Source organism: Zea mays, chromosome 1 (genome assembly GCF_902167145.1).
Source record: "Zea mays cultivar B73 chromosome 1, Zm-B73-REFERENCE-NAM-5.0, whole genome shotgun sequence".
NCBI classification, from domain to species: Eukaryota; Viridiplantae; Streptophyta; class Magnoliopsida; order Poales; family Poaceae; genus Zea; species Zea mays.
This window is the reverse complement of record NC_050096.1, coordinates 81,878,450-81,904,235: the sequence shown is the minus strand read 5'-3', so window position 1 is coordinate 81,904,235 and position 25,786 is coordinate 81,878,450. Positions and strand designations below refer to the sequence as shown.

At 53.0% G+C, this 25,786-nt stretch overlaps 2 protein-coding genes and 1 long non-coding RNA gene across 3 annotated transcripts; 1 reads left to right on the top strand and 2 right to left on the bottom strand.

Annotated features, from left to right (window-relative positions):
• The first annotated feature begins 1,718 nt into the window (after positions 1 to 1,718).
• LOC107197951 (Subtilisin-like protease) lies at positions 1,719 to 4,275 on the top strand. The gene has a single exon (NM_001320190.1). It carries the CDS (start codon positions 1,831 to 1,833, stop codon positions 4,090 to 4,092), a length of 2,262 nt encoding a protein of 753 aa, NP_001307119.1. The 5' UTR covers positions 1,719 to 1,830; the 3' UTR covers positions 4,093 to 4,275.
• Positions 4,276 to 11,511: 7,236 nt separating this feature from the next.
• On the bottom strand, positions 11,512 to 12,875 carry LOC109941328 (RNA-binding KH domain-containing protein RCF3-like). Its single transcript, XM_035961480.1, has 5 exons — positions 12,850 to 12,875; positions 11,962 to 12,139; positions 11,825 to 11,881; positions 11,653 to 11,726; positions 11,512 to 11,584 (listed from the first exon to the last, which is right to left on the bottom strand). Exons 1-5 carry the CDS (start codon positions 12,873 to 12,875, stop codon positions 11,512 to 11,514), a joined length of 408 nt encoding a protein of 135 aa, XP_035817373.1.
• A 581-nt stretch (positions 12,876 to 13,456) lies between these two features.
• On the bottom strand, positions 13,457 to 13,942 carry LOC103637243 (uncharacterized). Its single transcript, XR_558144.3, has 3 exons — positions 13,763 to 13,942; positions 13,625 to 13,681; positions 13,457 to 13,534 (listed from the first exon to the last, which is right to left on the bottom strand). It is a non-coding gene; the product is annotated as an uncharacterized lncRNA (long non-coding RNA).
• Positions 13,943 to 25,786: the final 11,844 nt, after the last annotated feature.

Genomic DNA, 25,786 nt, shown 5'->3' with positions numbered 1-25,786 from the left:
AACATATCTTGGGGACGGCCTAAAGCACTCATGGTATCATTATGAATGTACAAGCCAAAACTGTGAAAACCCAGAAATATACATACCCAGTTAAGGTGGGATATGATTGCATCGCGGTGTCTAATCGCGATCTAATAGATCGTTGTATCGAGTAGTTGGATCATAGTCTCTTACCATAAAAATGGCTGCATGTGCAGCAGCACCAACTATTAGAAATCCGCCAATCCACATGTGGTGTGTGAACAAGGAAAGTTGTGTACCGTAGTCAGTAGCTAGGTATGGATAGGGGGCATAGAGTACATATGATGAGCTACAACAATAGTTGTAGAGCCTAGCATAGCTAGGTTAAGAGATTGTCTAGTGGCTCTGGCGACGGCGTCCTTCCAGCCAGGCAGACAGCGTTGCACGTCCTGCCAGGTGCGGAGCGCATCATGCGCGTGGCCATGCCCGTGGCCCTAGTCCGTGCCACCCGACTAAGGCCTTGTTCGATTACATGGGATATAATCCCACCATGGATTTAATCCAGGTATGTATTGGGTGAATCCATATCTCACACCCAATCCCATGGTGAGATTAAATCCATCAACAAATCCATGTGTCTTTCAAAGCTAGTTATTCTTTTGATCCATGGATTCTAATGTAAACTTGTGCAATATTTCATGGATTTGTTCCATACCTAATGAGCTATGGATAGAATCCATGTCTTCCATAGTTTAAAAAATTCCCAAACCCTTGGGTTATATTCCATGATGGGTTTAACCGAATAAAAAATTTTAAGTAGTCATGGATTATTTTGGGGCATGGATTGAGGCATGGATTTAATTCCAATCCATGCTAATCCAGAGCTGGATTGGTGTAAACGAACAAAGCCTAAGGGGGTGTTTGGTTACACCCCGCTAAAATTTAGCCTCTGTCCCATCGAATGTTTGAACCTCCGTTCCGGGTATTAAATGTAGTCGGATTATAAAACTAATTTGTCAGCCGAAGATTAAAAGACGAGACGAATCTAGTCCAGTTGATTGGGTCTATATTTCATACTCCTATTTAAAAGTCAAACGCTTGATGTGACCCGGGCTAAACTTTAGCAGGAGCAACCAAACACCCCCTAACCGGCGTTGGCCCTAGGCCGCTAGTCAAAACAACCCGCCGCTAGTCAAAACAACCCTGGCTCTACGCGATGACACCTCCGTCTCCAACTGACCTCTCGGCTCGGCTCTCGCCCGCCGTCGTGCTGGAAGGTAAAATCGCCTCACCGCCGCCGGGTTTCACCGGCAGATTGGGGGGCGGGGCCCCTACTAGACAGACTTTTGTAGGGTAGTACTGGTGCGCTCTGCTGAAAGAAAGACAAGTTCCAAAACGTGGGGGCACCGGATTTTTATTCCGCTTCCGCCGGACCCGATCCAGCCAGCAGCCATCACGAGCCCGGAGAGACCTGGCACAGACACGCACAGCCGTGACACGAACCGCAGGCGCATCCGCAAGGTGCAATCCCAATCCATGGCGAGGGTCCGGAGGAACGCCGGACGGACACCGGGTACGCCCGCCCCCACGCCGATGCGTTTTTGGTTTTTCCCATCATTTAAAAGTTAAAACCAGGGCCCTCTACCCTCCAGCTCACTGCCAGTGCCACTGTGCGCCCGTCGCTCCACTCCCACACACACACACACACACCTCGCAGCAGCCTCATAAAAACTCCCGCAGATCGCCTCGTCGCCGCCACCCACGGCCACGCCCCACCCTCACTCCCCTTCTGCCCTTCGCCCGCATACACATTGCCCCGCAAGCTACCGGCGACCGCCTAGCATCTGTGGCGCCGCGCCGCCTCCGCTGATGGGGATGAACAAGTCACGGTGGTGTCGCGCCACCCTGCTGCTGCTCCTGTCCCTTGCTCTCCGCGGCGCGGCGTTCCTGCAGGAGAGGAAGAACTACATCGTGCACCTCCGGCCCCGGGAAGCCACCGACGGCTCCGTCGACGGGTGGCACCGCTCGTTCCTGCAGCAGGCGGCGGCAGGGCTGGACTCCACGGCCGACGAAGGCCCGCAGATCATATACTCCTATAGCGACGTCTTCACCGGCTTCGCCGCGCGGCTCACGGACGAGGAGGCAGAGGCGCTGAGGGCCACGGACGGGTGCGTGCGGCTGTACCCGGAGGTGTTCCTGCCGCTCGCCACCACCCGCTCGCCGGGCTTCCTCGGCCTCCACCTGGGGAACGAGGGCTTCTGGAGCCGCTCCGGATTCGGGCGCGGGGTGGTGATTGGGATCCTGGACACGGGGATCCTGCCCAGCCACCCGTCCTTCGGCGACGACGGGCTCCAGCCGCCGCCCAAGGGGTGGAAGGGGACCTGCGAGTTCAAGAGCATCGCCGGGGGCGGATGCAACAACAAGATCATCGGGGCGCGCGCGTTCGGGAGCGCGGCGGTGAACTCGACGGCGCCGCCCGTCGACGACGCGGGCCACGGCACGCACACGGCCAGCACGGCCGCCGGCAACTTCGTGGAGAACGCCAACATCAGGGGCAACGCGGACGGCACGGCGTCCGGGATGGCGCCGCACGCGCACCTCTCCATCTACAAGGTGTGCACGCGCAGCCGCTGCTCCATCATGGACATCATCGCCGGGCTGGACGCCGCCGTCAAGGACGGCGTCGACGTGCTGTCCTTCTCCATCGGCGCCTACTCGGGCACGCAGTTCAACTACGACCCCATCGCCATCGCGGCGTTCAAGGCCACGGAGCGAGGCATCTTCGTCAGCTGCGCCGCGGGCAACGCGGGGCCAGAGCCCGGCACGGTCGGCAACGGCGCGCCGTGGATGCTCACCGTCGCGGCGGGCACCATGGACCGCGCGATACGGACCAATGTCAAGCTCGGCAACGGCGAGGAGTTCCACGGCGAGTCCCTGTTCCAGCCGAGGAACAACTCCGCCGCGGACCCGGTCCCGCTGGTGTACCCCGGCGCGGACGGCTTCGACGCGAGCCGCGACTGCAGCGTGCTGCGCGGCGCCGAGGTGGCTGGCAAGGTGGTGCTGTGCGAGAGCAGGGGCCTGAGCGACCGCGTCGAGGCGGGCCAGACCGTGGCGGCGTACGGCGGCGTGGGCATGATCGTCATGAACAAGGAGGCGGAGGGGTACACCACCTTCGCCGACGCGCACGTCCTCCCGGCTTCGCACGTCAGCTACGAGTCCGGGTCCAAGATCCTGGCCTACTTGAACTCCACGGCCAACGGGACGGCGAGCATCGACTTCAAGGGGACGATTATCGGCTCGTACCCGTCGCCGGCGGTCACCTTCTTCTCGTCCCGCGGGCCGAGCAAGGCGAGCCCGGGGATCCTGAAGCCGGACATCACGGGGCCCGGAATGAACATCCTCGCGGCGTGGGCGCCGAGCGACTCGCACACGGAGTTCTCCGACGGCGGGGCCGACCTGTCCTTCTTCGTCGAGTCCGGGACGTCCATGTCGACGCCGCACCTGAGCGGCGTCGCCGCGCTCCTCAAGAGCCTGCACCCGGACTGGTCGCCCGCGGCGATCAAGTCGGCGATGATGACGACGTCCGACGCGGTGGACCGCACGGGGCTGCCCATCAAGGACGAGCAGTACCGGCACGCCACCTTCTACGCCCTGGGCGCGGGCTACGTGAACCCGGCGCTCGCATTCGACCCGGGCCTGGTCTACGACCTCCGCGCCGACGACTACATCCCCTACCTCTGCGGGCTGGGGCTGGGCGACGACGGCGTCACGGAGATCGCCCACCGCCCCGTCGCCTGCGGCGGCCTCAGGGCCGTCACCGAAGCCGAGCTGAACTACCCGTCCCTCATCGTCAACCTGCTGGCCCAGCCCATCGCGGTGAACCGCACGGTGACCAACGTGGGGAAGGCGAGCTCCGTGTACACCGCGGTGGTGGACATGCCCAAGGACGTGTCGGTGACCGTGCAGCCGCCGACGCTCCGGTTCACGGCGCTGGACGAGAAGCAGAGCTTCACGGTGACGGTGCGGTGGGCCGGCCAGCCCAACGTCGCCGGCGCCGAGGGCAACCTCAAGTGGGTCTCCGACGACTACATCGTGAGGAGCCCCCTCGTGATTCCAGCCAAGGGAGAGTAGCGCGGAGCAGCGGCCTGGCGGCAACGCTCTTTGTGCTGCTCGGGGTCGGGGTTGAAGAAGGCTAATTTTGCGACCATGGTACAGAGTATGTCTGTATAGCGTCTCTAGGCTACGGCACTTGCACACCGCATGTTTGTATAGGCTACGAAACTATGGAGTATGAACTGGAGTTCTTCTCGCTCGACGTGTGCTATGCTATCTATCTCATTCCCAGCTGCGATTTTGTTCTGTAAATAACGGAGACAAAGCTGTGTCCTTGGGACACCATATACTGCGTTTTCCCGGTTCCTGCTGCTGCCAGGCTCTGTAGCAATGCAGTCCGTGTTTGCCATCCCTGTAAAAATGCAAACGCTACCGTTGCATTTCTGTGAAAGCTCCCGAGAATGTAGCCAAGATCTGGCGGGGATATGGTCACATGATCGGTCTTGGATCATGCCAACAGAACAGGACGACTGGTGGGCAACGTGTTCTTCAGCAACAGCACATATTCCTTGTAGCTCCGGCTACTTCACCGCCACTACTACACTTTCGCGGACAGCGATGCGGCAATGATGCAGTTCTACAGTAACGCGGTTGATCCTCCTTTTCAGTTGCTTAACGAAGAAGTGCTGTTGCTCGGTAAGTACAAAGACCATGCTACTTATTGCCACCTTTTGAGAGGTGATTCAGCGACCGAGCCCCATGTTTGGTAATGCTTTTAAGTTGTTCATGGTCAGAATAAAAAAACAGAGGTTCTAGGCTTTAGTAACTACCTTTTCTCGATTCAAACCTCTGAATTGTTATGCCTTGTTGAATTTGTGATCTAAATTCTGAAGAAGGTGGTCAAGTTAGCGAGCGAAGACTTGTCTCGGGAGGCTTGGGTTGCCCGTTGCAGGGACACTGGACCCGCGGTACGGATCGTTCACTACTTAGTTTAGGGTTTTACTCCTATAAATACACTTGTAATCCGCAGAAGATAGTTATCTCATTGTAAGTTTTCTGCGATCTGTAACCACCTGAAAATAGTGAGATTGTTGGTGGCCGGTGCCCGTGATTTTTTACACTTCACCTTGGAGAGGTTTTTTATATTAAATCTGTATCTTCTCTATGTTTAATCTACTTTATGTCGTATTGATTCATAACACGCCTTGCTCGGCCGCTACGTCTAAGACACAATTCAAGAAAACGCAGTCATCCATACTCAAAAGTGACCACACGACGGATCAATGATCATGTAAAAAAAACAGAGAGGTTCTAGGCTTCTAGCTGACCTAGCGACATGTTCGGTGCCAACGAACATGAGTTGCTGATGGTTGCCTTTACCAAAGATCACAGCCACTGCACCGCACCGCACTGCACTATACCAAAAGCGACGATGCGGGTGCGTTGCTTGCCGAAGATGAAGTGTTCTCTCGTTCGGCAAGTACAAGGATCGTGCTACCCCGTTGCCGCTTTTTTCAAGACGTGGCTACTACGTTTCTTAACCAGGCACCGGTTTTCTAGGCTAGACCCTAAACCAAAAGTTTATCTTGTGGCTTGGCCTGTGTGAACGTTGGACAAACAGTAAGCAACAAGCAGGCACGCGCGTAGGCATACAGTACAGAGAGCACATGAAGCTAGCTTGTTGGCTTATCTGTCACATGACAAGGCTTTACGGACGCTGCTAGATCTAGGCTCAGCGTAGTGTAGGCAGTTCAGAGTTTCAGACAACAGAGTTCAGCATGTTCGGCAGGAATTTGTACCGTAACGAAGGGCGGGAGTTCAGACAACAGAGTTATTACTACAGCGGCAGCAACTTCATTGGGACTTCAATTCATTGTCCCCAAGGACACAACTACGCCCATTCAGCCACGCACCATGAAGACATCAAACTACTATATATTCAGGACACTACTGTAGTAATAAACTAACTAGGTGAGTGTCCATGCGTTGCAACGGTAACTTATAAATATCATGATAACTTATATACAAATAGGTGAACGCTCGTGCGTTGCTACGAAGTAAAAATGTTATGACAAGATATATACAAACAGTTGATCTCAATGCTATCTATATAAAAAAAGAGTCGATCACACGTCTTCTCACACAAATAGCTACATTTGCACGTGTTATAATCCCAAAAAAATATATCAACCTTGACAATATCGCAAAATAGATTATGCCAATGTTTAAACAAAACAAAAATGGTACAAATCACACATTTGACGCAAGCTACCTTATATATTATATATCATTCACGATAAAATATCTAGAGCACACCCATGCTTGATAAAGTTTGAAATGTATTCACAGGGAACATATTAGTACTTCTGTCTTTATCGACACTCAATCGAATTGCTAATCCAACTTAGAACCAAAAACTCTAACATGACATCCACTAAAAGATAACCATTAAGCCATGGGTGCCTTCTTCAACTTTGCGAGCTCTTGCCTGATAGTACCACCCCTCTGTTTACATAAAGAAAAAGGTGTGAGGGAGCAATATAAATAGTGCCAACACGAACTAAACATTTGATAGCGAGGTTCTTGACCTCGACCTTTGCCAGCATGACTTTGAACCTATCGAAGTCATCAAGTGCGGCTCTCCTCTTCTAGAAAATCTGCTTACGCCCCATGAGTTGTTCTCCTACTTGGTCTTCACATCTGAAAAAGAATAACAAAACATCAACTAAGTGTCACTATTCATTGCATCAGGTGCTACCAAATACAACCATATAATGATGTCATATTTCTCATGAAGATCATCAGATACTAACCAATTACTACCGTTGGTACAAAAGCACACCCCTAAAGCTTAGTCCTATTATGCAACACATTATAAGTAAAATCTATTTGTACACTTGCACGCTTGCAAAGGACTGCTTGCATAGCAGTCGTTGCCTTAAAACAATAAGTAGTCGTGTTTGTAGCTTACATCATAAAGGCCCCTCTATGACTGCAAAAGCAGTAATGTTGACATCCCACTACGACGAATAAAATAGTTGCCTGAGGTGAGTACAAAAGGACACTGAATTTTATATGCCATGAATCTCGGAGTTAACATCTAGCAACAACCTTTTCTCAATTCAACAACTTCAATGAAAAGAAAAGGATACCTTCAGAAGACCCAAACACAAGTATGTGCATCCATAGTAATAAGACATGGCTCTAAGAAGAAATGAGTTATCATGGTGGTTCTAATATCCAGCACTCCAGGAAGACAGAAGTTTGCCATAACAGGAGGTAGTTCTGAGCGCAGTTAATAACTCAAGTAAATCTACACAACATAACTTAAAATACACTATCTGGCAGTGACAATTAAGATGAGAATTTTACAAATACACATAACACAACTCCAAACCAATCAAGATGAGAGTTTTACCAAGGAATATGTGGCGATGGCAATTATGAGTAGGTCAACATACCTAATTTTCTGAATGGAGCAACAAATGCAGGTAGTAACTGAATTATATCCATGCAGTTTTGTGCCACACACAATGCTTTAGAAATCTGAATTGCAGATATATTATGAAGTATATGTTCGAAGAATGACAAAGCGTCACCAAAATTTGGCCATGAAATTGGACAAAAATAGCCACAATTTAGCAGCCAACAGTACAGTGTACTGAAGCAAAGATCTATGTACAGTGTACTGAAGCAAAGATCTATGTACTGAAGCAAAGATCCATGTACAGTGTACTGTACTGTACAGGCGACTAAAAGAGAATGTTGTCAAGTGACATTCATTATGATAATAGAAGGGTATTACTTACTGATGGCGCAATCTCATATGTAAGGAATTCTGTTAAACAATCATCTTATGTAAATTACAATGGTAAATATTTCGTCGTCTTAGTTTCACAATCAATCATTTTGATAGACGAGCTTGAGATACAAAAAGAATGATCACCTCTAACTGTAGTATCATATTGTACACCAGCATACGTACGATTCAGTCCTTTGATTCGTTGACAACCTAGACCTCTTGTACTCGAAACATGTAGTCATGTACAATAATTCAATTTGAATTTCCCAATGTAGAAATGCAGAGCCGTTATCACTATTTGGTACCGCCTGACCTCACTATCCCATATGTTTGGGACATAAGAAGAGTGTTACTGCTACCTATGTGTTGCAGAATATATATTTTAACTATTGTGTTAAAAAAAGAAAATAAATTCGCTATTTATTTTTTTGTAAGAAGGAAGTGTTACTGCTACTTGCTTGAGTTACGCCCAGCAAGCTCAGTAAATTTGGAGTACAAGTGCTCATCCCCAATTTCATCTTTCTAGCTAGATACAACTTCCTCGAGTTACAAATACTTGAGGCTTTTGCCAAAATATGGTCAAACTATTAAATTTTATGTTGCCAATAGTTTTCAGAATATTTAGTTTGGCAACATAAAAACCATATATGTATTTTTCTTGAAAGCTATCTTCATAATACCATGTGTATTAGAGATTATAACTCATACTACTATAAGAAAAAAATAATTGTCAAAGTTAGAACTTGAAGAACACAGAAAGTGAAAGGTGACAAGTACTTAGACTGTAGGCTGATCAGAATATTTAGTTTGGCAACATAAAAACCATATGTGTATTTTTTCTTGAAAGATATCTTCATAATACCATGCGTATTAGAGATTATAACTCATACTATTATAAGAAAAAATAATGGTCAGAGTTAGAACTTGAAGAACACAGAAAGTGAATGGTGATAAGTACTTAGACTGGAGGGATTACTGTTTTCTAATCAGTGGTTCGTAGCTTTTTAGCCCACAGAGTGACATCTTAAATATAGTATCTATCATCTGAATGATTGATTAAGTTGCACATTTGAAGAGTATGGATACGTCAGCCAGATGTTGCACACAAGCATTCATATTATCTCCTCTTATTGACAAATGAATCCATTTTCGAGAGTTGGTTAAAAGGTGGGTTGTATAGGGGAGGGGAGGAGTGTCTGATGAACTTGGTTGCAGAGTTCACAGTGGAGTTGTTGATTTGGTTTTTGGGCTATCATTGGAGAACCGACCAACTGAAATGTGTACCTTGCAGTAGCTCTGTCGCGTATGGAAAAGGGAAGTGAAGACAAGAACCCATCTGCTTCGTCTCCCTCTTGGAAATAAAGAAAAGCAGTAGGCCTGGCATTGTCTTCTAAATACTAACGGCAAACACTTAAAAACATGCTATTTCGGCTGCACCACCAGAACCTGACAAATGGCACAATAATCTCGGTTCGAAGAGCAACAATAGTTTACTATAACTAAAACTAAACCATATATATACACCCGTTTACCATCCAAAGCTCGAGCTAGGTCCAGACCAAAAGCATCGTCACCTTCTTGCATTTCATAATGCGGAGCAGCCTGAATGGACGACGGCTAATAAAAAGTAATGGTGAGTCTGGGAGCAGGAGCTAAGGTATGCTATTGGTGACAGAAGTGAGTCTGGGAGCAGGAGCTACCATTGTGAATCATAATTTGGAAGAGAACAATTACACCAGTGTATGCATTTGTTTGATTATAAACTTTTAAGCATGTTATTTTATTTTCTATCCCAAAAAATGGATATCAACACAAAACATTCTTCAAAACCATATTATTCCAGTAAGAAACACACAATTGTAATGGTATTAGACCAACCATCAATAGGATAGCAAGCCTTAGGGATTAGCGTTTTTTGGTTAGTGAAGAAACAGGGGGACTTACCTTTTACAAGATCTTGAGCTCCTTGTAGGCTCTTCATGGTGAACACCACACCATCTATCAACCTCAGCTAACCAAGATATGTGCAGTTGCAGAGGAGCCGCAACACCTCCTAGGAGCTGGTGGTGTTGCCGTCGCAGAGAAGAATCACCTTGCACCAATCACGCCTATAAACCCTAGTATTATTTATGTACTGAAGCAAATGATGGACAATACTATCAAGCCTAGTATTATTTTATCATCTGCAGAGATCTATGTACTCAAGCAAATAGCTTTCACATGTGTAAAAAACTAACACTAACACCAAATACATGTTACTTCTAAACCCTTAAATCTGTAATTTTTACTACTAATTATATTTAGCTACTTGTTTTAGATAATTTAACTGATCAGTTATGATGAAGCATCCACTACTGTAGGATGACATGTAATTTGAAAATATGCAAAGATAGAAATGACACTGAAAAAGGTAGCATATGAAGTTCCAATAGTAAAACGCTCATCATATTCTCTATTATAGAAAGAAACGTTGTTCCTTTTGAGAGAATGGCACAAGTAGCTATCAGATAGAATAGATAACTACAACAAAAAACACTCCATGCATCCTGAAATACAAGGCATCCATGCAATTTTAGAACCAAATAAGGAGTCTGGCAATTAGACTAACTTACCCCTCACTAATTAGTTAGTTTGATTGCCAATTTGCTTAGTTTTCTGGTAATACATAGTTTGACTTAAGGAAAAAACATCTTAAACTCTGTAATAGAGGGAGTAGATCATAGTGGTTGTGATAATTAAAAAAATAAAAATGAACAAATATTGTTTCCAGGAAATGAGCAACTTCAGAATCTAAATTTTGACACCCAAATTCACATTACCCAGTTCCAAAATTAATACAAAGGTTAATGTCTTGCTAGTAAATCAAGGTAGATAGTAGCGCCAAATTAATGCTGGTCAAGAGGAGTAGAAACGGGGCAGAAAGTTGAGCAACACTCTGCTGGTTAGCAGGTAATGGGGGCGGGGGCAAGCTGACATGATCTGGTGCAGTAGTTTTGACTGAGGAAGGTGCTGTTGGCACTGCTATGGGTTGGACCATGTCCAAAGCCTGTGTCTGTAGAACAGAAGGCATGTGATAAAAAAATTATATTGTTGATTAGCAGGCCAGATATTTATGTTAAGAGAAGATCAAGAAATTAGTTTACATACAGTTTTTGGTGTTTCCACCATTCCAAAGACCACTTGTGCCTGCAAAAAAGGAAGTCATATAGAAAATTCAAACCTAGTTAAAGAAATAAACAGATTTACTGTTAGACATCAAGACATATTATGCCAGGAGAACAATGGTATATACAGGTGCTAAAAAAAGAATGCTTTTAAATAAACGGTTGGAGAACAATATCAAAGTACAACAAATAGTGACTTTAACGATAACAGAGTTTGCTGGCTATTATTAGTTCATAAAACACAGTTGTCCTCATCCAAGATTTTCTCAGGTAAACAACTACTTGGAATTGTCAGATAGTCACAACTTCACAAATAAATACCCATGCCTTTTTTTCCCAGCCAGCTATAGGCAGTATAAATTCAGATAGTTAAGGTTAAAGTGAAGCATGACTATACTGCAGTCGCGTCCTTTAAAATGGCCTTTAGGAGAGGAGAGGCGAGCAGAATATTCATATACACTGTGTTCAGAATTCCAGGAGGATCATCGGAAGGGGCAAAAGGTGGAGGATTATTGGCAGTACTTGTATCTCTCAAAGTCCTAGTTCTAAGCCTTGAAGCAATCTCTGTGAGGGCTCCTCTTGCAATAGCTGGAGGCCCTGCAACCTGAAAGCTTGGAACAAATATACAGGTACAACAAAAGTTAACAAATAAATGGTCTAGATAATAAAAACAAGTATTTTGGTTTATCTGCCTTCGAGTAAACTCGAATTTCAGCCCCAGTTCGTCTTCTCATTTCAGTAATCACCTGCCCACCTTCCCCAAGAATACAACCAACTTTGTTTGATGGTACAACAAGCCTTGTACAGTTGTACTTGAATGGTGTTTCTCAGAGGGTGCACTTACTTTATCATGGAGCAAAATGAGTGCCTCAATTGTTGGGGATATTGGTTCAGTTGGTATCTGGATGAATGAGAAGGAGATAAATTGTGAGTATTGGTGCAAGAAAGTGGTTGGCAACTCGAAACCAGCTGCATTGTTACCTCGTTAGATGAAACAATGATCAGCCTTTCTCCAGAAGCATCTTTGTCAATCTCTTGAACTTTAATGCGAGCACCAGTCTGCTGCTCTACCCGCCTAACATTAGCCCCACTTTTCCCAATAACTGAACCAATGAGCTCAGAAGCACATAGGATTCTGATAGACTTATCACCATTCTCACTAACAGGGAGCTAATTAGCAATGGAAGGGGCAATGTGGTTGAAGAAGGCGACGACCTCGGGGATCGAGACGCCGCTGCAGAGCGCGAGGAGGCAACAGAGGAGATGGAGCGGGAGGTGAGCCCTTCTCGGACGCTTTCTTTTAGCTAGTTTGTGGAAATTATCCAATCACTGCAAGGAGCATATGAAGTTTTAAAATAGTTAAATAACCATAAAATAGGAAAATCACAATATATGAGGGTGAAAACACCATATTTAATTCCCACCAGATTTCTGTCAAGAATAGATACCATATTTCGTTATAGGTTAAAGCAAGCTGGTCATTTGGTTAACAAAAGATAAGGATACATACCTAGATTGCATTAAAAAGGATACAACCTAGAGCACAGAGCAATACAGAAATTCATAGTCCTGCGTGTTTTTCCAATGACAAGGTGTGTTCATGAACGCCCATCGCAACTCGCAAGTAACAAACCCCCTAAGAGTTTCAACGACCTATATCATAATGATTATTCAGAGGCAGAAAATGGAGATATGTTGTACTGGTGAAAGAATAAAACGATGGAGGCTCAAGGGAAAAATGGACATGCAAGTTTTTGTAATCACAAAAAAAAATTGAAAACAAATATTGGCATGTACCAACTTCACAACTTCTTGTACGTCTAAATCTCTTTGATCCAATCTCTGCTTCGGCTGCTCCCCGTTCCATACCTCATCACATCGCATCCCTCCTCCATGGTTGCGCTTAACCTCAGCCATAAGCACCTGCTAACAACAAATCACGAGAATGCTTTTAAATAAACGGTTGGAGAACAATAGCAAAGTACAACAAATAGTGACTTTAACGATAACAGAGTTTGCTGGCTATTATTAGTACATAAAACACAGTTGTCCTCATCCAAGATTTTCTCAGGTAAACAACTACTTGGAATGGTAAGATAGTCACAACTTCACAAATAAATACCCATGCCTTTTTTCCCAGCCAGCTAAAGGCGGTATAAATTCAGATAGTTAAGGTTAAAGTGAAGCATGACTATACTGCAGTCGCGTCCTTTAAAATGGCCTTTAGGAGAGGAGAGGCGAGCAGAATATTCATATACACTGTGTTCAGAATTCCAGGAGGATCATCGGAAGGGGCAAAAGGTGGAGGATTATTGGCAGTACTTATATCTCTCAAAGTCCTAGTTCTAAGCCTTGAAGCAATCTCTGTGAGGGCTCCTCTTGCAATAGCTGGAGGCCCTGCAACCTGAAAGCTTGGAACAAATATACAGGTACAACAAAAGTTAACAAATAAATGGTCTAGATAATAAAAACAAGTATTTTGGTTTATCTGCCTTCGAGTAAACTCGAATTTCAGCCCCAGTTCGTCTTCTCATTTCAGTAATCACCTGCCCACCTTCCCCAAGAATACAACCAACTTTGTTTGATGGTACAACAAGCCTTGTACAGTTGTACTTGAATGGTGTTTCTCAGAGGGTGCACTTACTTTATCATGGAGCAAAATGAGTGCCTCAATTGTTGGGGATATTGGTTCAGTTGGTATCTGGATGAATGAGAAGGAGATAAAATTGTGAGTATTGGTGCAAGAAAGTGGTTGGCAACTCGAAACCAGCTGCATTGTTACCTCATTAGATGAAACAATGATCAGCCTTTCTCCAGAAGCATCTTTGTCAATCTCTTGAACTTTAATGCGAGCACCAGTCTGCTGCTCTACCCGCCTAACATTAGCCCCACTTTTCCCAATAACTGAACCAATGAGCTCAGAAGCACATAGGATTCTGATAGACTTATCACCATTCTCACTAACAGGGAGCTAATTAGCAATGGAAGGGGCAATGTGGTTGAAGAAGGCGACGACCTCGGGGATCGAGACGCCGCTGCAGAGCGCGAGGAGGCAACAGAGGAGATGGAGCGGGAGGTGAGCCCTTCTCGGACGCTTTCTTTTAGCTAGTTTGTGGAAATTATCCAATCACTGCAAGGAGCATATGAAGTTTTAAAATAGTTAAATAACCATAAAATAGGAAAATCACAATATATGAGGGTGAAAACACCATATTTAATTCCCACCAGATTTCTGTCAAGAATAGATACCATATTTCGTTATAGGTTAAAGCAAGCTGGTCATTTGGTTAACAAAAGATAAGGATACATACCTAGATTGCATTAAAAAGGATACAACCTAGAGCACAGAGCAATACGGAAATTCATAGTCCTGCGTGTTTTTCCAATGACAAGGTGTGTTCATGAACGCCCATCGCAACTCGCAAGTAACAAACCCCCTAAGAGTTTCAGTGACCTATATCATAATGATTATTCAGAGGCAGAAAATGGAGATATGTTGTACTGGTGAAAGAATAAAACGATGGAGGCTCAAGGGAAAAATGGACATGCAAGTTTTTGTAATCACAAAAAAAATTGAAAACAAATATTGGCATGTACCAACTTCACAACTTCTTGTACGTCTAAATCTCTTTGATCCAATCTCTGCTTCGGCTGCTCCCCGTTCCATACCTCGTCACATCGCATCCCTCCTCCATGGTTGCGCTTAACCTCAGCCATAAGCACCTGCTAACAACAAATCACGAGAAGGGGTGAAAAATAACAGGATGTTACTGCCAAATAAACTCAACCGCCGCCGTTACCTGGAGCAGGAGGTACGAACGAGATCAGTGGCACATCCCTTGGCTTTGGAAGCAACTGCCATTCCTGCCCTTGTCATCGCCGCCAAAGAGCCTGCAGAAGCCAAAGACGGCGACGCGCGACGACGGTGGGTCGAGCGAGGACAGCCGAGTGGATGCACTCCACCACCCGTGCCATGTGGCATTGAGGAGTCGCATCCATCTTCTTCACAGAGAAGACGAGGTCCCGCGAGGAGGATACACAACGCACGGGGAGGATGAGCCAGCTCATGGCCTCGTCGATGTCGGCCGTCTCCCATGAGTCCGGCATGGCGGATGTGGCATCCTCGGCTGCAGGCTCCGAGGGCAACCATGAGCCGAGGCACTGAGACCTTGAGGAGGAAGCGCAGCTAGGTTTCGTTGAGCAGGGTGTGGGGTGTGGACGACGAAGCCGGGCAGGCGTGTGCCTCGACGATGTGTGCGCAGAGTGGGCCCCGCCCCTAAGGGTTGAGCACACCGGAGCAAGGGCCGGGATCACGGGGTCAGGCGCGGGCATCGAGGCCGGTTGGACGAGGCGTGGAGGGGGAGGCGGGGTTTGGGGTCGAGGGTGCGTGGACGGGGAACGGGGCGTGGGCAGTCGAGCGTCGCGCAGGGGACGGCAGGGCGCAACCGTGGAGGGAGGCGAGTGCGCGGGCAAAACTGCGGTGGTGGCCGCGGTGGGCACGGCGGCGGGATGAGCGGCCATCGCGTGGGGAGCAGGCGCGGTTTGGCGGCTAGGGTATCGCGGGGGCGGAGCCAGGCGGGGGCACGGTGAAATGTGGACGCCCTCATTGGGTCCTTATAGAGTAGTAGAGATAACGGCAGCGCCATCTGAAACTATGGCCACAGGCCGGTCAGCCCCGATTCTATTATTTTGTGGGGCCCAGCCAAACTGACCACAGTGGACTCTCTATACTATATAAAAAATTCTATAATATACAACAGTACAAATTAGCAATTCATAGATAAATGATGATGTGTATTAAAATTAATTTTTAAAATATCTAATACGTTAGATAATATACAGCGGTGCAGATTAGCACATTGCAGGTTGAGAAAAATAAGAACCGTGATCACAAATTAACCTGAATCCTGATAGCTCGACCGTGTTCCTGGCGGCTGGCGTTGTGGCGCCCTAGCGCCCTGGAATCCTGGATGGCTGGACCGACGAGATGGCGAGCGACGATCGTGTGGAGGGTGTGATCGCACAGACGCGCACTCATGTGGCGACGTGGGTGTGACGGCTGGGCAGTAGGCCGCGCGTGCCGCATGGTCCGTGTGCATCGGGAGTTAGTGTGCCCAGCCCTACCAGCTTGTTGGCTACCTTTACTATTTTAATATTAGCATATAGCACATGCTAACGCTACATTCCTGGGATGGGGAGGAGAGGGGTGGACGACGATGGTGGTGTCTCGAGGGGAGGGGTTGATGGCGGTAGGGACGCGGGGAGGGGAGGACTGAAGGATGAGTGATGATCCAAATAATATTATCCATTAGATTTGGGTAAGGGAGCTAAGATTATTCAGTGATCTGAACCATTGATTTTGATGTTGTGTTAAGTATGAGTGCAATTTGTTTGGTGGATTTTGTGAAGATTATGGGTGTGTGTATTATTTGGTTGGGTGGGTTTTGAAAAGTTTAAACTGGTAAATTATATATTAGTATAGATACTAAATATTGGGCCCCGGTCGTCGCCTCCATCACTTGGCCTCAGGGCAGGCCCTGAAGCCGATCAGTACATGATGGAGCAACTGAACCATGTTCCTAGATGCCTCTTTGTATGGATCTGTTTGGAAGAGCTTCACTTTAAGAATTTCAAGTTATTCAGTTTCTTATATCCAAACAGGTCTAACTCAACGAGCTCTAGCTTTAAAAATTAAAACTAGAGGCCAGTTTCATGAAATTTTCGAAGCTCCTCAAATGGTGCTTCAAAAACACTGTTTTCATACCTCCTTATAAAGTTGTATAAAAATTATCCAACATACTATTGGTTACATGACCTATCGATTCATGTCTCTTTCTCCACCCTCTAATCATTAAAGTTAATTAAAAAAACTCATATAAATTAATTATATTATTGTCGGGGACCATAATTAGGGGTACCCTTAAGACTCCTAATTCTCAGCTGGTAACCCCCATCAGCATAAAGCTGCAAAGGCCTGATGGGTGCGATTAAGTCAGGGATCAGTCCATTCGAGCGACTCGATCACGCCTCGCCCGAGCCTAGCCTCAGACAAGGACAGCCGACCCCTGAGGATTTCTGTCTCGCCCGAGGCCCCCCTCCAACGGCGGACACATCTTCGGCTCGCCCGAGGCCCTGCCTTCGCTAAGAAGCAACCCTGACTAAATCGCCGCACCGACCGACCAAATCGCAGGAGCATTTAACGCAAAGGTGGCCTGACACCTTTTTCCTGACACGCGCCCTCCGGCAGAGCCGAAGTGACCGCCGTCACATCGCCGCTCCACTGACCGGTCTGACAGAAGGACAGCGCCGCCTGCGCCACTCCGACTGCAGCGCCACTTGACAGAGTGATGCTGACAGGAAGCCAGTCCCTGCCAAAGGCACCATAGGAAGCTCCGCCCGACCCAGGGCTCGGACTCGGGCTCAGCCCCGGAAGACGGCGAACTCCGCTCCGCCCGACCCAGGGCTCGGACTCAGGCTAAGACCCGGAAGACGGCGAACTCCGCTCCGCCCGACCCAGGGCTCGGACTCGGGCTAAGACCCGGAAGACGGCGAACTCCGCTCCGCCCGACCCAGGGCTCGGACTCGGGCTAAGACCCGGAAGACGGCGAACTCCGCTCCGCCCGATACAGGGCTCGGACTCGGGCTAAGACCCAGAAGACGACGAACTCCGCTTCGCCCGACCCCAGGGCTCGGACTCGGGCTAAGACCCGAAAGACGGCGAACTCCGCTTCGCCCGACCCAGGGCTCGGACTCGGGCTAAGACCCGGAAGACGGCGAACTCCGCTCCACCCGACCAAGGGCTCGGACTCGGGCTAAGACCCGGAAGACGGCGAACTCCGCTCCGCCTGACCCAGGGCTCGGACTCGGGCTAAGACCCGGAAGACGGCGAACTCCGCTCCGCCCGACCCAGGGCTCGGACTCGGGCTAAGACCCGGAAGACGACGAACTCCGCTTCGCCCGACCCCAGGGCTCGGACTCGGGCTAAGACCCGGAAGACGGCGAACTCCGCTCCGCCCGACCCAGGGCTCGGACTCAGGCTAAGACCCGGAAGACGACGAACTCCGCTCCGCCCGACCAAGGGCTCGGACTCGGGCTAAGACCCGGAAGACGGCGAACTCCGCTCCGCCCGACCCAGGGCTCGGACTCGGGCTAAGACCCGGAAGACGGCGAACTCCGCTCCGCCCGACCAAGGGCTCGGACTCGGGCTAAGACCCGGAAGACGACAAACTCCGCTTCGCCCGACCCTAGGGCTCGGACACCGCCCTGGCCTCTACCGACGACCTCCGCCTCACCCGACTCAGGGGCTCGGACTCGGCCTCGGCCATGGAAGACAGACTCGACCTCGGCTTCGGAGGAGCCTACACGTCGCCCAACCTAGGGCACAGGCTAGCCACGTCAACAGGAAGCGCCATCATCACCCTACCCCGAGTTGAGTCGGGCCGCAGAGAACAAGACCGGTGTCCCATCTGGCTGTCTCCACCAGATAGGCAATGATGGCGCCCGGCATGCCCTGTGACGACGGCGGCTCTCAGCTCTCTTACGGAAGCAGGAGGACGTCAGCAAGGACACAACCGCTCCGACAGCTGTCCCTCCGCCAGGCTCCGTCGCTCCTCCGACGGCCACGACGTCACACTAGTTGGGTTCCAAGATCTCTCCGGCTGCCACATTGGCATGTACTCAGGGCATTAGCTCTCCCTCGCTAGACACGTAGCACTCTGCTACACCCCTATTGTACACCTGGATCCTCTCCTTGCGTCTATAAAAGGAAGGACCAGGGCCCTCTTAGAGAGGGTTGGCCGCGCGGGACGAGGATGGGACAGGCGCTCTCTTGGGGCCGCTCGCTTCCCTCACCCGCGTGGACGCTTGTAACCCCCTACTGCAAGCGCACCCGACCTGGGCGCGGGACGAACACGAAGGCCGCGGGATTCCCACCTCTCTCGCGCCGGTCTCTGGCCGCCTCGCTCCTTTCCCCCCTTCGCGCTCGCCCACGCGCTCGACCCATCTGGGCTGGGGCACGCGACACTCACTCGTCGGCCTGAGGGACCCCCCGGTCTCGAAACGCCGATAGTTGGCGCGCCAGGTAGGGGCCTGCTGCGTGCTGACGAAAAGCTTCCCGTCAAGCTCCAGATGGGCAGTCTCCGACAACCTCTCCAACCCGGGACAGTGCTCCGTTTCGGGAGTCTTGAGTTCATGTCCCTCGACAGCAGCTATGACATGATACTCCTTCCACCGCCGCGCGACAACGACAATGGCGACCGACAGCCCGCCCGCCGGCGGCGGAATCGACGACGTCTTCCCCGCGTGGCGGAAGAACAACATTCGAGCTCGCCCCGTCCTCTCCCCCGCCAACGGAGGAGGAGGCGGGGCAACCAAGGCCAAGCAGGAGGCCGCGCCTCGTCGACTGTCGAGCGAGTCGACGTCCCTAGCACCCCCAACGGGGAGCGCGTTGGGCGTCGACCTCGCGTTTGAGACGAAGGCGAGCACCGTCTCCCCGCGACACGCCGATCCCGAGCAAGTGGACGACGCCAGCGCGCTTGCGAAAAGCTTGCAGGACGTCGCCCTCGTACCGGAGGCGACGATGCAGTCAGTCCTCGACGTGACTTCATCGCCGCTCGACGACCAAAAGGTACCAACCGATTCCCATCCTACGTCATTTATACTCAGCCTCAACCCGCCTAGCAATCTCACTTTGGCGGGCGCCCTTGTAGAGGCGAGTACAAACCCTCTGGGGTTTCGCTTGCGGTCGCCTTGGGACCGGCTGACGGACGTCTCGACCTACGGGCCTTCTGGGTCCGAGGAAGATGACGACCCCAACATCTGTTGGGATTTCTCCGGATTTGGCAACCCCAGTGCCATGCGGAACTTCATGACCGCATGTGACTACTGCCTCTCCGACTGTTTCGATGGTAGCCACAGCCTCGACGACGAGGACTGCGGCCCAAGCCGCGAATGTTTCCACGTCGATCTAGGGGGTCCCTCCGGAGGCAACCATCTCGGCATGCCGGAGGACGGTGCTCCCCCTGGGCCGGTGCCTCGCGCTGACATCCCGCGGGAGCTAGCTGTGGTCCCCGTTCCGGCGGGGGGTTACGACCCACAGCTCGAGCAAGTCCGCGGGGCGCAGGCCAGGATCGACGAGGGAGCAGGAGCGCTTGAGCCGATCCGCCGGGACGTCGGGCAGGCATGGGCAGGCCAACCCCCGACCGGAGAAATACGTCACCTGCTCCAGGGTCTCCAGCACCACGTCGCCGATGTCGTCAGGGTCAGGCCACCACCTACATCCAGTGGGGTCGGTCAGAACCTGGCCACAGCAGCGATGCTCCTCCGCGTGATGCCGGAGCCATCCACCACCGAGGGTCGGCGAATCCAGGGAGAACTCAAAAATCTCCTGGAAGGCGCCGCGGTCCGACGGGCTGAGAGCACTGCCTCCCGAAGGCAAGGATACCCCTCGGAACCTCATGCCGCGACCTCCCGATTCATGCGGGAAGCCTCGGTCTACACCGGGCGCACGCGCAACACCGCGCCTGCGGCCCTGGGCCACCTCGGCAACGAGCGCCATCACCGCGATCGTCGAGCCCGCCTCGACGAGAGGGTGCGCCGAGGCTATCACCCCAGGCGTGGGGAACGCTACGACAGTGGGGAGGATCGGAGTCCCTCACCTGAACCACCCGGTCCGCAGGCCTTCAGCCGGGCCATCCGGCGGGCACCGTTCCCGACCCGTTTCCGACCCCCGACTACTATCACAAAGTACTCGGGGGAAACGAGGCCGGAATTGTGGCTCGCGGACTACCGCCTGGCCTGCCAACTGGGTGGAACAGACGACGACAACCTCATCATCCGCAACCTCCCCCTGTTCCTCTCCGACACCGCTCGCGCCTGGTTGGAGCACCTGCCTCCGGGGCAGATCTCCAACTGGGATGACCTGGTCCAAGCCTTCGCCAGAAATTTCCAGGGCACGTATGTGCGCCCTGGGAATTCCTGGGACCTCCGAAGCTGCCGACAGCAGCCGGGAGAGTCTCTTCGGGACTACATCCGACGATTCTCGAAGCAGCGCACCGAGCTGCCCAACATCACCGACTCAGATGTCATCGGCGCGTTCCTTGCCGGCACCACCTGCCGCGACCTGGTGAGCAAGTTGGGTCGCAAGACCCCCACCAGGGCGAGCGAGCTGATGGACATCGCCACCAAGTTCGCCTCTGGCCAGGAGGCGGTCGAGGCTATCTTCTGAAAGGACAAGCAGCCCCAGGGCCGCCCGTCGGAAGATGCTCCCGAGGCGTCTACTCCGTGCGGCGCCAAGAAGAAAGGCAAGAAGAAGTCGCAAGCGAAACGCGACGCCGCCGACGCGGACCTTGTCGCCGCCGCCGAGTACAAGAACCCTCAGAAGCCCCCCGGAGGTGCCAACCTCTTTGACAAGATGCTCAAGGAGCCGTGCCCCTATCATCAGGGGCCCGTCAAGCACACCCTTGAGGAGTGCGTCATGCTTCGGCGCCACTTCCACAGGGCCGGGCCACCCGCGGAGGGTGGCAGGGCCCGCGACGACGACAAGAAGGAAGATCACCAAGCAGGAGAGTTCCCCGAGGTCCGCGACTGCTTCATGATCTACGGCGGGCACGCGGTGAATGCCTCGGCTCGGCATCGCAAGCAAGAGCGCCGGGACGTCTGCTCGGTGAAGGTGGCGGCGCCAGCCTACCTAGACTGGTCCGACAAGCCCATCACCTTCGACCAAGCTGATCATCCCGACCACGTGTCGAGCCCGGGGAAATACCCGCTCGTCGTCGACCCTGTCATCGGTGACGTCAGGCTCACCAAGGTCCTTATGGACGGGGGCAGCAGCCTCAACATCATCTACGCTGAGACCCTCGGGCTCCTGCGCATCGATCTGTCCTCCGTCCGAGTAGGCGCTGCGCCCTTCCACGGGATCATTCCCGGGAAGCGCGTCCAGCCCCTCGGACGACTCGACCTCCCTGTCTGTTTCGGAACACCCTCCAACTTCCGAAGGGAGACTCTGACGTTCGAGGTGGTCGGGTTCCGAGGAACCTACCACGCGGTGCTGGGGAGGCCATGCTACGCGAAGTTCATGGCCGTCCCCAACTACACCTACCTGAAGCTCAAGATGCCGGGCCCCAACGGGGTCATCACCGTCGGCCCCACGTACAAACACACGTTCGAATGCGACGTGGAGTGCGTGGAGTACGCCGAGGCCCTCGCCGAGTCCGAGGCCCTCATCGCCGACCTGGAGAGCCTCTCCAAAGAGGTGCCAGACGTGAAGCGCCATGCCGGCAACTTCGAGCCAGTGGAGACGGCTAAGACCGTCCCCCTCGACCCCAGTGGCGACGCCTCTAAGCAGATCCGGATCGGTTTCGAGCTCGACCCCAAGTAAGAAGCAGTGCTCGTCAACTTTCTCCGCGCGAACGCCGACGTTTTCGCGTGGAGTCCCTCGGGCATGCCCGGCGTACCAAGGGATGTCGCCGAGCACTCGCCGGATATTCGGGCAGGAGCCCGACCCGTCAAATGGCCTCTGCGCGGATGACACCCGGGGGCTGCGCACACCCCCGGGAAAGGCCGCTTGTCATCGCCGACGTTCTGGAGCCCGGAACGCACAAGCTGGCCGGCGGTCAAGGCGGGGTCTACAACAACGCTTGGAACGTCCGACAGCTACGTCGCTTCTACCCTTAAGACGTTTTCAAGCTGTTCGTACACCTCGCTCCCGCACAAGTCTCAGTCACCAAGGAAGGGTCGGCCTCGCCTCGGCAGAGCCCGACCCTCCCTCGGGGGCTAAAAAGGGGGAACCTCTCTGCGTCAAGACTGGGTGTACCTCTCCACGTCCAAAATTTTCGATCAAAAAGGCTTTTTGTGTTCTCCCGGCTATATCAGAAGCAGGGCCCCAAGGAGCAAACGTGGGTGCATGTAAGTGGCAAGGCCGACTGGGCCGAGGGATTCCTATGCCTCCGGGTTAAGGACACCTTCACTCGTCACCCGCCACGAAAAATGACCCCTACTCGGGAAGCCACCCTGTTATTGACGAACAAAGTCGGACATGCAAAGTAAAAGGAAGAGTACGACTTCATGCGATAGAAGCAAAGTGTTCAGGCCTCGGCGGCCACAGGAGGACGCGCGCACATCCAACAGAAACTGATCCAACAAGAGTTAGGTGTCGCCTTGGGAAGGAGCCGCGCCTTCAGCTCCGTCTCCGCCTTCGGTGAGGTCCATCTCGGCTTCCGGCGACGGCGCAGGGGGGAGGATTTCCGCCTCAAAGGTGGTCGCCAGCACTGCGCTCGGACCCGCGGCGACCGCGTCGAGCCGCTGGATTTCCGCCAGGGCAGCTTCGTCTTCGTCAGGAAGACAATACCCCTCGCTAACCCGCTCCAGGTCCACAACGTAGTGGGAAGCAAGCACGGCGAAGGCCCGCCTGACGCCGTGGTGTAGCGCCTCGCGGAGCCTGCCGCGCGCATGATCACCCAAGGCTTGAAGGCGGCTTTGAGGGGAGCTTCCTGAGGGGACGTCGCCGGAGCCAAGGACCCGATAAACGTCCGAGATGGCTTCGGACATGGCCGTGAGGTCGGCTTCCCTCTGCTCGGCCGCCCCGGCAAGCGCCTCGGCAAGCGCCTTGGCGGACTCCTCGAGGGCGGACTCGAGCTCTGCGAACAACCAGAAGAAAAACCTCAAACACAAGCAGAGGAAACAAACAAGAACAAGAACCAAGGATGGTCAAGGCATACCCCCGGCCCGGGCACGCTGCTCCGAGGTCGCGGCCTGGGCCGCGGCTAAGTCGGCCGCGAGGGCGTCGGCCCGGCTTTCGGCCTCGGCAGCCCGGCCCCGAGATCGGTCCTGCTCCTCAACGACCTGGACGAGCTCCGACCGATGTCGTTGCACCTCTGCGCGCACCGCGGCCACCTCCATGCGTGCCGCTGCCGCCTCGGCTCTCAGGTCAGTGCAGAGCAACTGGAGGTCCGCTACCTCGGCACCCTGCTGAGAAAGGCGCGCAGTGGCCCTGGCAAGCGAGGTCCTCAGGGACCGCAGCGAGCCCCAAACATCGACTTCGCGGCGGATGAACGACGACTTGGCGGCGCTCCGACCCGATAGATCCTGAGGAAAGGAAGCGGGGCGTCACGAAGAACGCCTCGGTCACAGAAGAAAAACAAAGGTATGCCCGAAACCGTTACCTGGAGGATTTTGGGGACGTCCCCGCAGAAAACCTCCAGCAACGACCGGAGCGACCCCACCGTTGCTTCGGCACGCTCGCGGAGCTCGTCCCAGGACTGGTCCTCCCGTTCATCATCGAGAACGAAGACGGGGTCCGAGGCCTCACGGGTCCGGAACCGGAGCACCTGGCGCCGGACCTCGGGGCTCCGCCGCACAGCGACGAGGCCGCCGCCCGGCAGGACGAATCGTGCCTCCCCGCCCGCCTCTTCCGAGGCACCGGGCGTCGACATATCAGCCGTCTCGGCATCGGCAGCAACCGGTCGCTCCTCGACCGGGACGGCGGCGACTTCGGTAGTGACAGGCGCCGGCATGGCCGGCACGAGCGGTGGGCTCAGGACCACGTCGGCGTCAGCCGCCTCTCCTATCACAATGGCCGCCTTGGCAGAGGAGCCGGCCTCGGGAACCTGCTCCACGGCGACCGGCGCCGTCTGAGCCCCCTAAGGTGGAACGCCGTGCGAGAGGGTCGGTTGAACGGCAAGGCCCGAAGCGGCGCTGGCCGCACAAGCCGGCGTCGTCTTAAGTGCCTTCCGGGGTGCCAGGCCAGTCAGCCCATGGCTTCGCTTGCTGAGGAGAAAAGAAAAATCACGGCCGGAACCTATGAATGGAAAGCCAGGACGAAGACATTCCGAGATACTTACCCGCTCCGGGCCATGACCCACCGTGCCTGGGGGGAAGTCTCTTGGATCCCGGCCCCCGGAACCGCCGCCGAGGCCCGCTTCGCTGGCAACTTCGGCGCCGCCCTCGCTTCAGGCACCCGGGGAGCAGACGCCCTGGCCTGGTCCTCCGGGGTCACCTCGGCTCCTCCAGCCGAGGTGTCAGGAGCCCTCTCAGGTTGCCCTTGCCCCTCAGGCCGGGACCCTGACGCCACGACTCCGGGGACTGACGGCGTCAGCCCGCTCGGGGGCTGGCTCGACGGCTCCTGACCAGACCCCAAGCCGGGGCTGAGGCCAAGGCGGGCGGCCACGTCGTCCTCCTCGTCATCGTCTTCATCATCGTCGTCGTCGGGCGTTTCCGGCGACGGCCCCCTCGGGAGCCCCTCCCTCTGCTGCTGACGACGGCGCTTTTCCAAGGCGTCTCGAGCCCGCCTCCGCTCGCAGGCCCGGGCCTTCTCCGCGTCCTTCTTCTTCTTCCTCTCCTCCGCGGCGACCCGCCGCGCTGCTCGGGCCACCGCGTCCTGTGGGACCCGAGGCAGGGAAGGCTTGTGCCACCCCACCTCCTGAAGAGGAGGGGAAAAACCTCAATCGTAAGAACCCGGAGCGACCGGATGTATGAAGAAGGAAGAAGCGGACACTTACCAGAGTCACGCACCCCTGGTCGGGGCGCATCAAAGGCTGGGAGAAGGCGTGGGAGTCAGGCTTCCCCAACGCAACGGACACCCGCCATCTAAGGGCGTCAAAGGGAAGAGGATCAGGGGACATCCGCGAGCCCTCCCAGTCGGCCTCCGGGGTCATCTCGCAAAGCGACAGCCGCCGCTCCGCCAAGGGAAGCACCCTCCGACGGTGGATGGCGGCAACCACTCCCGCAGCGGTGAGTCCCCCTTCCCGCAACGCCTCCAAGGCCTGGAGGAGTGGCTCGAGGTTCTTCTGCCTTTTGTGCGGGGTCCCGT

Bases quoted from the DNA above. Each gene is read 5' to 3' on its own strand.
- LOC107197951 (NM_001320190.1), top strand. From the start codon at position 1,831: ATGGGGATGAACAAGTCACGGTGGTGTCGCGCCACCCTGCTGCTGCTC.
- LOC109941328 (XM_035961480.1), bottom strand. From the start codon at position 12,875: ATGGAGGAGGGATGCGATGTGATGAG. The intron at 11,727-11,824 runs GTAAGTGCACCC...GAAGGTGGGCAG, and splicing joins TCATTTTGCTCCATGATAAA to GTGATTACTGAAATGAGAAG. The intron at 11,585-11,652 runs GTTTTTATTATC...CCAAGCTTTCAG, and splicing joins GCAGATAAACCAAAATACTT to GTTGCAGGGCCTCCAGCTAT.